The sequence below is a fragment of the Ostrea edulis genome, chromosome 9 (assembly GCF_947568905.1).
Source record: "Ostrea edulis chromosome 9, xbOstEdul1.1, whole genome shotgun sequence".
In the NCBI taxonomy this organism is placed as follows: Eukaryota; Metazoa; Mollusca; class Bivalvia; order Ostreida; family Ostreidae; genus Ostrea; species Ostrea edulis.
This window is the reverse complement of record NC_079172.1, coordinates 7,311,691-7,327,490: the sequence shown is the minus strand read 5'-3', so window position 1 is coordinate 7,327,490 and position 15,800 is coordinate 7,311,691. Positions and strand designations below refer to the sequence as shown.

General features: G+C 35.9%; 1 protein-coding gene across 1 annotated transcript in view; it reads right to left on the bottom strand.

The window, feature by feature from the left end:
- The window catches only part of LOC125658489 (DNA polymerase alpha catalytic subunit-like), a 38,643-nt gene that overhangs the window by 17,945 nt on the left and 4,898 nt on the right, over positions 1 to 15,800 (bottom strand). Inside the window, exons 4-24 of the mRNA XM_056148393.1 lie at positions 14,867 to 14,944; positions 14,547 to 14,671; positions 13,551 to 13,678; positions 12,638 to 12,882; positions 12,107 to 12,224; positions 11,820 to 11,995; positions 11,589 to 11,701; positions 10,054 to 10,170; positions 9,659 to 9,733; positions 9,491 to 9,564; positions 9,284 to 9,348; positions 9,148 to 9,185; positions 8,306 to 8,428; positions 8,130 to 8,214; positions 7,899 to 7,960; positions 7,708 to 7,803; positions 6,647 to 6,763; positions 6,025 to 6,206; positions 5,791 to 5,920; positions 5,411 to 5,521; positions 4,625 to 4,733 (exon numbers count right to left, since the gene is read on the bottom strand). Coding sequence (XP_056004368.1) covers positions 4,625 to 4,733; positions 5,411 to 5,521; positions 5,791 to 5,920; positions 6,025 to 6,206; positions 6,647 to 6,763; positions 7,708 to 7,803; positions 7,899 to 7,960; positions 8,130 to 8,214; positions 8,306 to 8,428; positions 9,148 to 9,185; positions 9,284 to 9,348; positions 9,491 to 9,564; positions 9,659 to 9,733; positions 10,054 to 10,170; positions 11,589 to 11,701; positions 11,820 to 11,995; positions 12,107 to 12,224; positions 12,638 to 12,882; positions 13,551 to 13,678; positions 14,547 to 14,671; positions 14,867 to 14,944 — 2,367 coding nt within the window. The remainder of the gene's footprint in view (positions 1 to 4,624; positions 4,734 to 5,410; positions 5,522 to 5,790; positions 5,921 to 6,024; positions 6,207 to 6,646; positions 6,764 to 7,707; positions 7,804 to 7,898; positions 7,961 to 8,129; positions 8,215 to 8,305; positions 8,429 to 9,147; positions 9,186 to 9,283; positions 9,349 to 9,490; positions 9,565 to 9,658; positions 9,734 to 10,053; positions 10,171 to 11,588; positions 11,702 to 11,819; positions 11,996 to 12,106; positions 12,225 to 12,637; positions 12,883 to 13,550; positions 13,679 to 14,546; positions 14,672 to 14,866; positions 14,945 to 15,800) is intronic.

Below are 15,800 nucleotides of genomic sequence, written 5' to 3'. Positions count from 1 at the left end.
TACATTAACTTAAGTACGGAAAAAAGATTGATAAATGGGCAGATAACTCAATGTTACCGTAAACCTTTCCCCTCCAAGGCGTTACCCAACCTATTGTACCTGTCCTAAACGACCACCTGTCTAACGCATACAAACGATCATGAGTTTTACAACCTTTTCGTGTAATTTCACCTATAAGAAACGACTGTCCATTTTTTCGATTACAACGTGATTCCTACTTTCGATTTCAGTCGAGCATGACTATTCTGGGAATTATCGCTCCAAACACTTTCGTTTTAAAATACACAGGTAATAGATCGGAGGTGATCTTCTTTAATCGGCACTCTGAATCAATTATTATACCCAAGCTATCAATTGGTTAACGTGTAATTAACATGCAGCGTCATGTGAGGTTAATTACCAAAACCCGAGTTGTTGTTTATTTAACAAAATCAAGGATCAGGGAATCACGACCGTTGTTTCCGAAGGTGTGAATTTCGACAGACTTTGAGATGTGCGGGGTAATTCGGATATGAAATCTCCCACCTGTTATATCATTAGGGCTATTCCAGAAATAAATACATGGGGGGGTCGGGAGGCACCTTTTGTATATACCAAGCACCCATAAAAAAAAATAAAAAATTACCCCATGACCCATCAAATTAATAAACTCATTTTACAATGACCCATCTAAAAAAAAAACAAAAAACTAACCAGACCCACCACAAAAATATTTTTAAAAATGAAAACGGTACAAATCTCGCGAGGTTTTCGGGACAAACATTCTAGTCAATGACGCGGTAATGCCTGTGCGACATTGTATCACAGTAGTTCTGAAGAAACGATGTCACATCAACAATCAAAGGCATCTATGGCGGGAATGTTGGAAAGATTGGAAGTCCAAACGATGCTATTATCATGAAATGGGTATGGATATGTTTTTCCACGAATCGTTCGTCTTCTAATGGAGCCCGCGCCCGGACGCCTCTATATTACCATTACACCGACTGATAAATATAACGCATCGGTACCCTCGTATAAATCAAATAAGGTTTGCCTATTTTTATTAGAAAACGGAATACCTATTGGTTTCAAAATATTCCCAAAATCGATGCACTGTAAACTGTAATAATCTACAGAACAGAGTTCGCCGCCATCACGTCCAAAGGGACCATACTAAACGCGCCTCTAATTTGAAGAGTGCCATTATGGAAAGTTATGCGCTGCAAAGAGCGACAACTCGAATAGTTCTATGTTACTTCCGATTTCCGATTTCGAAAGCACCATTTCGAAAGCACGTTTTCAATTTTCCCTCCGACGTTTTGTAACCAACACGACAAGAGCGACAATAAAAATATTCTGAAAACTCAACACCCACATGGCACAAATTAAAACAATAGAAACTACCTACCACCCATGATAAATATTTTTTTAACAGTCCAACCACGGACCAATTAAAATATGAAAAAATACGACCACCCATACAAAAAAATATCGTTTGCCGCCCGACCCCCCCATTTGATCATTTCTGGAACAGCCCTTACATTTAACAGAGTGGAAAATTTGCCTGATTGCGATATAAATCGGGTAAATATTATGCTTGGGACTGAAATTTTAAATGGAATATTCGCGAGTTTCCTGTAGGCCTACGAGAGATTGTAGGGGGAAAAGTCAAAGGAAAAACGTCACAATCTATATGCATACACTTTGTAATTTAGGGAAATATCTATGTCTTGCACTTAAGTTGCGAGAAAACCTAACTCGTTGAAAAGTTCTCCGTTGCTTGCTTGAATTTGTACACCACTATACAATGCCATTTTAAGTATACATATTGTAACTGATGTAATAAGACACTTGTCTTTTAAAAGCAATAAAGAGAGTAACAATATATGTGAATTTAAATTTAAAGTGATATAATATATTCATATTTTATTTAGTTTTATATCATTAAAAAAACAACTTCTTGTTATTTCAACAATTAACAAGCACCCAGATCATGACATGAGTAAAAAGGACATGCACATCTAGTCCAGAAATGATATGACAATATCCCACATCATTAGTGAAACTGTTCGTTTATAATAAGCAAACAGAGCTTAGGTTTCTACAACTCGCATGTTTCCAGAGTATACAAAATCAATTGCATTTATTCTTTCATTTTATATGCTGAGATCATCCTTTTTTTCTCCCTACCAAAATTGCAATGGAAACCAAAATATGTAATTTTTTCTGCAATGATTGCTACTTTCGTCTCCCGATGAAACAACAAAGAAAGACATTTTATTGTTTATATTTTTTGCATTTTTAAAAATATAAACTAGAATTAAGTTCTAAAATATCATATGGTTGATCCATTTGTTACGTTAAATGAAAGTATTGAATTGTATGGGTGGTGGTGGCAGGGGAAAATCTAATTGTATGGGTGGTGGTAGCAGAGGAAAATTTAATTGTATGGGTGGCTGTCTTAAAAATAAAGTGCCTTCCCTCCCCCCCATATTTTTTTTGCTGGAATAGCCCTCACTAAGAATACCCCCCGCTTACCCCAATCTCCCAAAGGGTGTTGGTAATAGGTAAAAACTACCTCTTTTCTGAGTGTAAAAAACAAATGGCATGACAAACCGAACCATATTGCTACTTCGATGTCCAGTGCGCGTGACCTTTGACCTTTTGACCCCAAAATCGATAGGGAACATCTTCATCCCATGGGTAGTCCATATGTATGATATGGTGACTGTAGGTGGAAAGGATAACGCTTTAGAGCCCGGAAACCATATTGCTACTTCGATGTCCAGTGCGCGTGACCTTTGACCTTTTGACCCCAAAATCGATGGGGAACATCTTCATCCCATGGGAAGTCCATATGTATGATATGGTGACTGTAGGTGGAAAGGATAACGCTTTAGAGCCCGGAAACCATATTGCTACTTCGATGTCCAGTGCGCTTGACCTTTGGACCCAAAAATTGATAGGGAACATCTTCATCCCATGGGTAGTCCATATGTATGATATGGTGACTGTAGGTGGAAAGGATAACGCTTCAGAGCCCGGAAACCATATTGCTACTTCGATGTCCAGTGCGCTTGACCTTTTGACCCCAAAATCAATAGGGAACATCTTCATCCCATGGGTAGTCCATATATATGATATGGTGACGGTAGGTGGAAATGATAACGCTTTAGAGCCCGGAAACCATTGCGTCTACAGAAGGACGGACAGACAGACGGACAACCCGATTCCAGTATACCCCCCAACAACTTGTTGCGGGGGTATAATAACATACAAGTATGTACTTGTCATAGAAACCTACATGTAAATCAGTGAGTATGTACTAGCGCATTCACGGTTAACCGAAAAATCAGTGAACTATGGTAACGAGTACCGCAAACGGTACATAATATGCCCGTGAAATGCTTACATAGGGTGTTTTTCTTGTGCTATAATTTGTATAACTTTGCTTCAGGTAGTATCAGCCTATGAACAAAGGGTCTTAGCTTAAAAATTGAGATTTCCTCAAAATGGACCAAGTTCAACAACCTGTAATTTTTTCAAAAATGGTAGAAAATCAAAATCCTTCCCCAGATGCACATCTTCAATACCCATACAAACACTCCACAAAATAAGATGGTCCTCACTTGAAAACTGGGAGGAGTTGGGCGGACAAATTATGTACCCTCCATAAAATATTAATTTCCAAATAGACTAAGTTCAACAACCTGTAATTTTCTCAAAAATTGTAGAAAATCAAAATCCATCCCACATGCACATCTTCAATACCCATACAAACACTCAACAAAATAAGAAGGTTCTCACTTGAAAACTGTGGGAGGAGTAGGGCGGACAAATTATGTACCCTCATATAATAATTATTTCCAAATAAAGGGGCAAAACTCCTGGAAAAAAGGTCGAAATGGATCAAAATTGCAGTGTGATCTAGAGTAACCCACAAAGAAGCTACACAGCAAGTTTCAGCATGATATGTGAAAGGGAAATGAAATTATAAAGAGAAAACCCCGAACGGACGGACGTACAGACATCGCTGTACGATAATATGTCCCGTCTAAAGACAGGTGTATAAAAAAAACATACTTGTATGATTCGTTTCGCATTTTCTGGATATTGGTTTTGTTTACGTTTTACATTAACTCCTTTTGTTTGCTATCAATATTTTAACCAATGAAATTCCATGTAACATCTGAAATAGTAAAACGAAACATGGCAACACGTGGAAAGAAATCACATGTATGAAATATTTAAATTTTCTAAGACAGGGGAAGTCAGAATTGTTAACAAAGCAATCAAAGTCTGCAAAATATGCATTTGTGAGTTTAAAACTGTTGTTATTTTCTTGTATAAAATGCATTAGAAATTGATTTTGCATTCGTGTTAAAGATGTACAGAAAATGAATTACTAAAGGGTCATCATTATTCTTGAATTTCATTAAGTTATTCTATTTAATCACACACAATAAAACCGAATCTAAAGAAATGAAAATGGAGCTTTTGTCTCCTGAACTGAACCAAAACATGTCTGACCAGTTCTTCCTCTGAACATTGTAACAGTATCAGTAACATGTTCTTCTGATGAACACTAACAGAGTAAGCAACTTGTTCTTTCTTTGAACACTTTAAATTTAAAGAGTCTCACCTTTCTTTGGGTCAAGCACAAGACCTCCAGCATATGCAGGTTTACGACGCCCACTAGATTTACCTCCCTTCCCACCATCATCTGCTTCGAAGTCATCCATGTTCTCTTTCTGTTGGGTCAATACAATTGGATAAATATTTATATGCTAATGGAAATCAGACTGGAAATATTTATAAACATTATGATGCAACATTCGATATCAGTTACATGGCTCATTTCCATCTCTCCAAGAAAATCCTACGGTAGCTCCATAGAAATATGGCTAAAAAAATTAATTACTTCGTTCTCAGGCGAATTTGTGAAAAATAAAAGAGCGAGGGCAGACTGTTTTCCTTTTTACTCTAACAAAAAACAGACAAGGGATTTTTTTTCCTTCAAAATTCAAAACGTTTCAGCATAGAGCAAGCACAAGAAAAACCTCCCACAATGTGCCATGGTAGATAACCATTGTGCCATGGCAGATAACCATTGTGCCTTTTCGAATCTGTGCAGAAAATAACGTCATCCCAATGAAAAATTTGGAACTGCATAACCTTGCCAGCTATTTGCAAAATTTTAACCGTTTACTCAAATGTCAGGATAACCCAAACTTAGTCCAGTGATTTAGTGACCAGAGTATTTGAAATGTGTCCAGGGATTTCGAACTGATTTTTTTTATTTTGCATCGGAAGAGCACATGAGTAAAACTTATATTTAATTCATTTAAGGACAAAAATGGTTGTTAAAACAAATATGGGTGAGCCAAGAAGAAAGTAATTAATTTCTTTAAATCTAAACAACACCCACCACAGTGGTTTTTTTGTACTCTTTGTCTGGGACAATGAAGTTTTTCTCAGTAAAGGCATGCAGCAGCAGATACTCATTTCTTTCTGACCTTCCCCCGAGTAATGTTCTTGTCTGTAACAAAGCAAAGCCTCAATACATGTAGTTACACACTTATCTACCGAGTAATGTTCCTGTCTGTAACAAAGCAAAGCCTCAATACATGTAGTTACACACTTACAAAATGTACTTCTCTCTGATTTTCTTTTGAATCAGCAACATGAAATTCAAAATGATTTGAACATTCAAAAGTAAATAGCTTACCATGACATTTCCACAGATATTGGTGATCTGAAGAGCTTACCATGACATTTCCACAGATATTGGTGATCTGAAGAGCTTACCATGACATTTCCACAGATATTGGTGATCTGAAGCCCTAGAGGAAGAACATTCAGCTCAAACAGAATACGCAGGATATACGTAGAATCCATTAATGTTAGCTCTAGTAGCTGAAGCAATTGTTGTGATGACCTAGAGAAAAATAATTAAAAAGAATGAAATTGATCATTTAGTACACATATAAACAATTCAAAAGACAATAGCAGAGCACAGGTTATGCAATCTACTTCACTTACAGATACATATTGTGTATTTGATCGTAATCCAGCTCTTGTCTCTTCGCTTTCAGTATGACATTAGTGAGTTCTGTGAGATCGTAACTGCGAGATCTGATCAGTTCCTTGGCTGAGAGTTTGATGTCACACACGAGTCGACCACATGCTGCAGATTTATCAGCGAAGCCTCTGTGTCCAGGACCCTACGTATTTTTATCAAAATTATTAATCATCAAAACATACATGTAGTATCAATCACATTGACCTCCAGGAATTTTATTTCCACAATTTGCAAGGTTACCTGTGAATATACTGTACATGTATATTTTTACATTGGAATAAATTGAATGTTCACAAAAATTGTCTCACCTATAAATCTGACCACTAATTTGGTGATATTTCAGCCAATTTGTGATGATAAAAAAGATATGTAGACACCAAAAAAGAATGGTATCTCACCATTTTCATTCGTGAACAAATATCATTTTTAATATATTGCATATCTTATTTCATTTTTTAATTCATGTATTTAATATATAAGGATTGAAAAATGCTATATGATCTCAGCACTATGCAATTTAACAAAAATTTATCTATGCATAAATGTTTATGCAAGTGGCATGACAGATTACTTTCATCTTACAGATAATTTTGGCATCTTTGTTCTTTTCAGTCTTCCAATCTTAGACCAGTGGGGTACTTTGTTGGCATTTATTCTGTGAAGGATCAGATCCAGGTCGAATCCAAAGATGTCATGTCCCTACAATAAATGTCAAAGATCCAAGTCAAATCCAAAGATGTCATGTCCCTACAATAAATGTCAAAGATCCAAGTCAAATCCAAAGATGTCATGTCCCTACAATAAATGTCAACTCTATATACATTATACCAAAAATACATGTATACACAATTTTGATTTTTATTTATGTTCATTAAAACAATCCAACAAATTTTGTAACATAAAATACATGTAATGTACACCACAGAATTACTAAAGTGAAAGCTATGAGTAGTTCATATCCCACTCATTTCATCAGTAGGGGGAGAGGATTACACATAAACATTAAATTCTAATTAGTGCCCCGAATCTACATAACACCGAGAATGTTTGATTATCAATTTGACAAGCTATAACCTTATGGCTCTTGAAAATGAATTTTAAAACATCTTCTAGTGTATTCAAAGCATTAAACCCCCTTGTTAACACATCTCTAGGCTCCTTGAAGTATTGATATGACCATGAATCTAACCTAACCTAAAAATGTGTATGAGGATGCTTGCATATTGATTTGACGGGTTTTACTCTTGAAGTTAAAGAAATTTCCATACATATTCATATGTACAGCTTTGAACCCTCCACTTGTCTCACTGTGAACAAGCTTGAATCTACATCAGTGATGCTTCTAAAATGTTTTGGCTTTTTCTGTTTGAGGTTTTTGATAAAATATTTAAAACACCCCAACCTATTTCCACTATTACCTATGTCCCGTCTCTTGGAAGTAAGCCGGGCTTTCAATTGATGAATCCCCTTAACCAAGGATAGCTTTAAGAAAAGTTTGGCTGAAATTGGTCCAGTGATTCAGAAAATGTGATATTTCTACAGATAGATGAAAGTATGCTGAAAAACTTTGATCAGAAAAGTTCCCTTTGAGCTTTCAGTCCAAGTGAAATAAAAATAGTCACTCACGGCACTTTGTCACTTACCACTATGACGTCAGGGTCTACTTTGTGAATCTTGGCCAGAATGAATCCCATTAAAGCTCGTTCTGTTGGAAGCATTTCTACTTTCAACTTCTTACCCTATAAATGAAATCAATTGAATTTCCAAACAAGAAATCAGCGTATTTTACCCTGTGCACTCAAACATTTTACACCTTAGTAATCAATATGTGTACCTCTTTCTGAAGTTTTTCTCGAAAGTCAAATGGAAATAGACTATCACTTGGCTTTGTAAGAACTGAAAACAAAAAAGATAAAGTCTATGCAAAAGTATATACTAAACTGGCTTTTACACCTGGACATGTAACATGCATACTAATAGATTAATAAGAAGTATATATATATATATAAAAAAAAAAAAAAAAAAAAAAAAAAAAAAAAAAAAAAAAAAGGGGGAAGATTCTCACCACAGAAGTGCTGTTGGAATGGATTTTTGGGTGCAGGTTTATCAATATTGAATTTTTCCTGAACCAGACACGTTGCAGCTACAATCTGAAAATACAATATCAACACGTTTGCTGCGAAACTATTGTTTACTTTACAATCAGTGCCCCCCCCCCCCCCCATGTTTATTCAGACTAACCTCATTTTGATGGGTTTTGTGATTTGGGAGTGTCCTGAGATTCAATGTCATGACAACCAAAGGTGGTGGGGTCAAATGTTGATCATTGGTCACCAACAGGTGCTCCGTCTTACTAATGCTGACCTGTAAATAGGATCCTCTCTTTTATCCAATTTTCACATTTCAGAAGAAAAAAAACAACTTAACTTACATGTAGTAGAACTTTCTAACTTAAGTAATCAAAATGAAAGTTATCAAGTCAACAATACACAAGATCGCGACTACTTTTTCCGTCTCGGTTTTAAATTTTACTTTCCCCTTTCAAAGTCTCACGAGACCCAGAGTATGCGAGAATTTGGGCATGTTGGTAAATAATACCAGTTCTGCAACTTTTGTCGTGATCGATTCACCCGATTTTAACAATGGTGTACTATCATTGCATTGCAGTAGACTGTAGTAATGACTCAAGAAAGAAACATAATACGCAGAAATATCCACAACTGATAGATTTTAATGGAAATGTGGTGGATTTTTTCCCACTGCTGTCAGCCAGGAAATTCCCAAAGCTGAGAAGAGCTTGTGTCAAAATATATAGCTTCGCGAGCTAAATTCAGAAGTCCATTTTTCCTGTATCCAGACATTTTTACACACCTTTCATTTAAAAATGCTTTTAATTGTGGAATTAAGCACATGGAGGTTAAATCGTCTTCCGATGCCATGTTTTGAATAAACAAAAAATGACCAAGATCGACCCGCTTTTCCGGACTTCTTTACAAGAGAGTTCCGCTACCTCGGTATTTACGATCTTGCGTATTGCTTATATTAGCCAGTGATGTTTCAAAAAATTGTCACAGAAAAATTACCTCTATTTTGCACCAGCTTACAGGGGGGTTCACCAAATCTGGGGGAGAAAATGAGCATACACCAGTATTAAGTAACTGTTACTTGTTTTCTACAGATAAAACTACACTTGGATTTCACTTAACACGAGAAACTTACGAGGAAACTTCAAATCTAGCCATCCAGGTCCTTTCATTTTGGAATCAATGAGCAAAAGTTCCAAGCTGAAATTTAGATCATGTACTTTAACTTCATCTCCAAACAGTGTTACCATGCATTTTACCAATTAGTGAATCTACGGTTTCTAAATATACAGGAACAGGTGCTTTTTCCAGCTCTAAAATTTCTTTTCTTTATTCGCCATACCAAGAAGTGTGAGTTCCAAACACATGGCTAAATGTATCCCCTTCCAAATCGCGGGGTAAAGGTGGTATTTCTGCCTGTAATAAAAGGACATTTCCAATCAGCATATTTTGGTTAAAGAGAGAATGTTCTGTAAACACAAATAAAGCACCAAATTTATTCTATATTCACCCCATATCTGATCTCCAGATAATCAGATTCCACGGGAACGTCAGTTTTCTCAAATGCATACTGTTTGGTTATTTTCTGCAAGATACATGCCCTTGTTATAGTCTTAGGATTTTTTGTAAGTATCATTGTGAATACTTCTGAATTTCCTCCCCATGTTCACCTATGAATACTTAAACTAGACCTCGTTTCTGAACTAAAGGGTAGATGGTGATATGCATATTTGGAATGATCAGAGACAAACTGTCAAATTAAAATGAGATGGTATGTTTACATGGTACAGTGTATGTTCATAAACAAAACAAACCATAAATACAGGTACATGTAAATACTTATTAGGACTTTCATGTATAAAAATAGAGCCACTGAATAGTAAAAAAAAAAAAATACTCTCTGACCTTCGACTTGAACTTTGGTATTTTGAATTTCTCTGCTACTTTCTCATTAAATTCTGTGTAAACATCCACCAAAGTAACATCTACTCCTGTGTCATTTCCGGTCTTTGTATTTTTTCTCTAGATAAAGCATATCACATTTAATTTCTTTCAAAAGAGAAAAATCATAAATTTATACAACAATATGAACATGCAACTGTACGCCTCCAAAATTCTGCGTAAAATATTCAACACTTTAAACAAGAACAATGCAGTAGTGATGAAAGAAAGGATTCACATTTAAATAAACCATTCACAAGGGGAAGGTGATGTCATACGACTGTTCTTCCAATGCTTTTTCTGATATTGGAGAGTATCAATAAAATATCATTTCTAGGACAGCTTTGTTGATTGTCAAATTTAGGAAAGATTTTCTCCTATCAAAGTACAACATGACAAACGAAATTATCCCTTTTCAAAACATACATGTAGTTGTCACCAACACCATGGGGAACATGAAAACCAAGTTTGATGACCCTAACCTTAACCTTATTAGTCCTGTTTTTCCTCCATGATTGATTACCCATGAAAGTATGACCTTGACCTTGAGAAATGACATGAATCATATCTTTCTCTCACCAAGGAACACAGGTGTACTACATGTAGGTTAGATTATCCTAGCCTTATTAAGAATTTTTTTTTATTCTGATAAATGAACAGACACACTGCACCACACTATATCACAAAACACCTATGATGGCACACTATATTACAACACATCTATGATGGCACACTATATTACAACACATCTATGATGGCACCACACTATATTACAACACACCTATGATGGCACACTATATTACAACACATCTATGATGGCACACTATACTACAACACATCTATGATGGCACACTATATTACAACACATCTATGATGGCACACTATATTACAACACATATATGATGCACCACACTATATTACAACACATCTATGATGGCACCACACTATATTACAACACACCTAAGATGGCACCACACTATATTACAACACACCTATGATGGCACACTATATTACAACACATCTATGATGGCACCACACTATATTACAACACACCTAAGATGGCACCACACTATATTACAACACATCTATGATGGCACACTATATTACAACACATCTATGATGGCACACTATATTACAACACACCTATGATGGCACACTATATTACAACACACCTATGATGACACCACACTATATTACAACACACCTATGATGGCACCACACTATATTACAATATTTGCATTAAATTTGATTATCCTAGCCTTATTAGTGCTGTTCTATAAATAACCCACAAAAGTTTCACCCTGACCTAAATAAAACAAAAACAAATGGCTTCTTCCTCTCACCATTGGGTACATGTGTATCAAGTTTGATTATTCTAGCCACAGTTCTCTTTTTATCTAACCTATAAGGTGCGGTTGACTGGTAAATGGACAGATCACACTGTGCCATACTATAATACAATCCGTTTTCAGTGGGGGTGTAAAAAGAATAAAACTTACCGTAGCCCTTGGAAGAACATACATTCTTCTCTCAATATTCTTCACAGTCACACAACAACTGACATAGACTTTGGCTTTTTCTATCCAAACTTTTCCAAACAAGAAAACGGTTCCTACAATAATTCAATAAAACTTCGGCATTTGAATAAAAATTTCTATGAAACTGTAATAATGAAAGAAATTTAAATGCATAGACATCAACAGATAAAATTTATTATTTACAATCGGTACCTGGATTATTATATGGGTCTTCATAAGCATCCAGCCAAAAAAAACGTAGTACTTGATCTCCACTGGCAGAGGTAACCAATGGCAACTCTGAAGTGTCAACCTTGACCTCTACTGCAGACTCCTCCTGGGAATCATTTTGATAGTTCTCCCATCCAGTGGAAAGTGTTTCAGAGGGACTAGAAAATACCATCAAAATGTTTTACAAGTCTCAGAAGACAATTTGTAAGAAACTACACAATAGATTCAAAAGTAATCGAACTCCTATGGTGTTCTGTAATCTAACTCACATGGATCCTATTGCTGTTTTTGGTTTTACTGACGATGTACAAACAACTGTTTCTTCCTTTTTGATTACAAGGTCTTCCTCAAAGTCCATATCATTTAAATCCATTAACGCAGCATCATCTATCAAAACAATCAAACTATTTATATCTGCTTACAACACACGAGTCATATCTACAGCTTTTGAAGCACAGGACAGGTTTGTGAAACACTAAGCATAAGTGTTGAAATACCCACCTTTTAGCTTACTATATATACATGTACACTGTACATACGGTATATAAAGTTTCTAATTAAACGTTATGAATGAAATTAAAATTCACAACTAACAGCAATATGCCCCTGATTTTCAATCCGGAGGGCATCAAAGCTCCTTTTCAAAAATGTCTAAAGAACTGTCTTCAGCAAAATAAAAGAAGTGAATATATACACAATACATTTGATTGGCTTCAAACAGACTAGTCTTCGAACTGCTCATGGAGTAAATTCGTAAGTAAAAACAGGCTTGATCAGTACCTGGACAGCACAATAATTACCTTGACTGTCAGATAGGTGTTGAATGTCAGCATCTTTTTGAGTTTTAGTAGTGATTTCTACTCCAACAGTCATAGAATCTACCTCATCCATGGCCTCCTCCGGCTCTGGAATATTGGGTTTAGGTAGAGGCCTGCGCTCGGACTTGATCAGAGGCGTCCTTGGTTCTGCCATAACAACAGTTTTCTTCTTCGTAGCCTGTGCTCCTGTAGATGGTACATTTGTGTTGAATGGGTTCAAAGGGGATCTACAATTTCAGACACATCTTAGATAATATCTTGCACTGCACATAGCACTCATTTAAATATTAATAACTAGAAAAATGATAAGTTAGAAAAGGACCCACAAAAAATCTGAAAATCAAAAGGAGTATTTCTCAGCCTGATCCAAGTATTATGTATAAAATTTGTAAAAAATATTCCCTAGGAAACTTGAAATATTGTGTGCCAAAGAAACTGCTGATGGATGGACAGTCAAGGATATTAATATAGGAATGCAAGCATTACCTTTCAATTCTATGAAAATCTTCTCAAGGACTCTCAAGTCATTGCATGTCATGGAAAATTATTATCTTATTGATAAAAAAAAATTCGTTGTCCCATAAAGTCTGTAAAGACAAGAGCCGATAAATCTAGCAAATCTAAAGGGGTCTTCTGCCTAATCCAAGAATAATGTACGACATTTCTGAAAATCTTCTCAAGAAAGTTACCGCGTGCCATGGAAAGTGCCATCAGACATATGGATAGACAGAGTGATTACTATACAACACCCGCCATATGGATATGGTGGGGCCCTAATTACCACTTTAAATACCAGACACCAAATTTATCCATGTCACTGTAATTCCGACTCATTCAAAATTATATTCCGAGAGTGGCCTAAGGAATTTCATCAAGAAAGAAAAGGAAAACTGACTTGGTAGCACAAAATCCTTTCTTCTTCAGTTTGATGGGCAGAGGCTTCATCATTCCCTCTGAGGGCCCCTGGTGAAGCTCCTCCATGAGATCCCCTAGTAAATCATCATTAGCCAACGACACATCCTTCTGAAAATGAGAATGGTTTGATGGTACTGTTCAGTGATTGGGATAAGCAAATTGCTTAATGTGACAATGGCGCATTACCAGCTAGTGTCAATGTGACATTTCTAAAATGAATGCGCCATATTGAAATTTTTATGAGACATTTTAAAATGACGAAGTCCAAGAGACCTGTAAATTATAATCTAAACACTACTGACAGATTGCAATGCCATAGATAACTTTACTTTTATTATTTGTGTTAAATTTACGTTTTGTTAAAGTAAGGATTCTCATCGTGATTGTCCACGTCATCGTCTCCTTCTGCTCCTACTGCCAGGACTGGCTAATCATTAAGGCAAAAATTAAATTCAGTTTGCCCTTTGTCAGGCTTAAGAATTTTTTTCCGTGGCATCTCCAGTCCGTGCGCATTAAAATTGCAATTTAACGGTATTAACCAATCAGATAACTTTTTACTGTTTGATTAGACACTGAGGAAATCTAAGTCATACTTGCGCTTTTAAAAAGAACGTAAAGTTGTACTATTACTAAAGCATTAACAGCGATAGAAATTTTTCAAGCACTTAAGCGATATAGATTAATTGGGGGATCAGCTCAAAAGTTGAAAAGTTCGATATCTACGAAGTCAGTGGGGAAAAGCTCAAATTAGGTATATCGACGATGTGCGCCACAACAGCGCAGTGTTTCAATATTCTATGCGCCATTTTTTTATTTAATGCGACTATGGCGCAGGGCGCGTGCTTATCCCAATCACTGAGTCTGTTAGAAGTGTGTGCAATACCACATACATGTAGTAAGGTATAGGCAGTAAACACAGTTCAGAACTGTTGACAAGATTTCAACTTCACTTTCATCGACCTGTTTATCTTAGTACCTCTGATTTGAGTTTGGACCCTCCAGTCGAGGTCTGAGCAGCAAACATGGATTTAATGGTTGTCTTAGGCTTGGTCCCTGGTCTCACAATGTTAGGATTCTTGCTCTTCTTTTTATCCTCTTTCTCTGTTTAATAAACAGGTCATATTAGAATAGCATCATTTGTACAGGCCTTCATCACACAGATGGATCAAAGTGTCTATTAAAGCCAGTCCGAACAAATGGAATTATTATTAAATTAAAAATCTTTGATGTAACAGCGACTCATTTCACAAATGAACAGTAAAATGGGAATTTTACAGGGTGAATACCCAAACTTACTCCCTTTGGAGACTGTTGGGTCTTCATTGAGGTCATCGTCAAAAATCTCTCGTCCATCTTCCACATAACCGGCTCCATCTGTCCAAAATGAAAGTAGATCTTATTGTTTACATGCAAGACATTACTGTTGTATTTTCAAATAATCAATGTATTGTCTGTAATGAACCTACACTGTTTCACTGAATCTTATCGATAACAATACTGGGACTTTCAACTCGATACAAAAACCCATTTACTATAAATCAAGGGCAGAAATGTAAGAAATGATTAGATTTGTGTTATGTACAAATGACAGTCTCATCTCTGCAAGCCAGGTGTCCAATTTACTTATTCTCTTCTCATCCTTGGTTAATTTAGCCTAAGGTAAAGCAAATTAATTACTGTATTTTGCCAAATATAATACACACCTTATTCCAAGTATTTTTAGGAGTGAGAAATGGGTGCGTATTATATACCGTGACGGGATTTTGATCTTTTTTTTCAAGGTTTCACTCAGAGACATAGTTTTTGATGTCAAGAAAATTACTACAATAACGCAAAATTGTGGAAAATGTGACACTTATAATATGTCAATACAATTAAATTATCAGGAAACAGCCAAATTAAAATTAGTTGGATCTGAATATTCTTAACCTCGTATGCTACCATTCTAGAATATGTACACAATGCCTTGTCACGTGCTAAAATAAACAAAGTTAGGTTAGAAAATTAATTTACCACTAAAAGTTAGTTCCTCTGAAGTTTATGAATATCCTTTAATTAAATGTTAATGTGAAACTTTAAACATAAATTTTCTTGAGCTAAAGAAATAATGAGACAGCAACCAGCAAGTGTTTTACGGAGTCATTGCTGAGTACACTGCGCTTGTCATTTGATTTTGTCAGACACCCCCTTAGGGTTAAGAAATACCTATGAATTTTTTCCCAACACATTT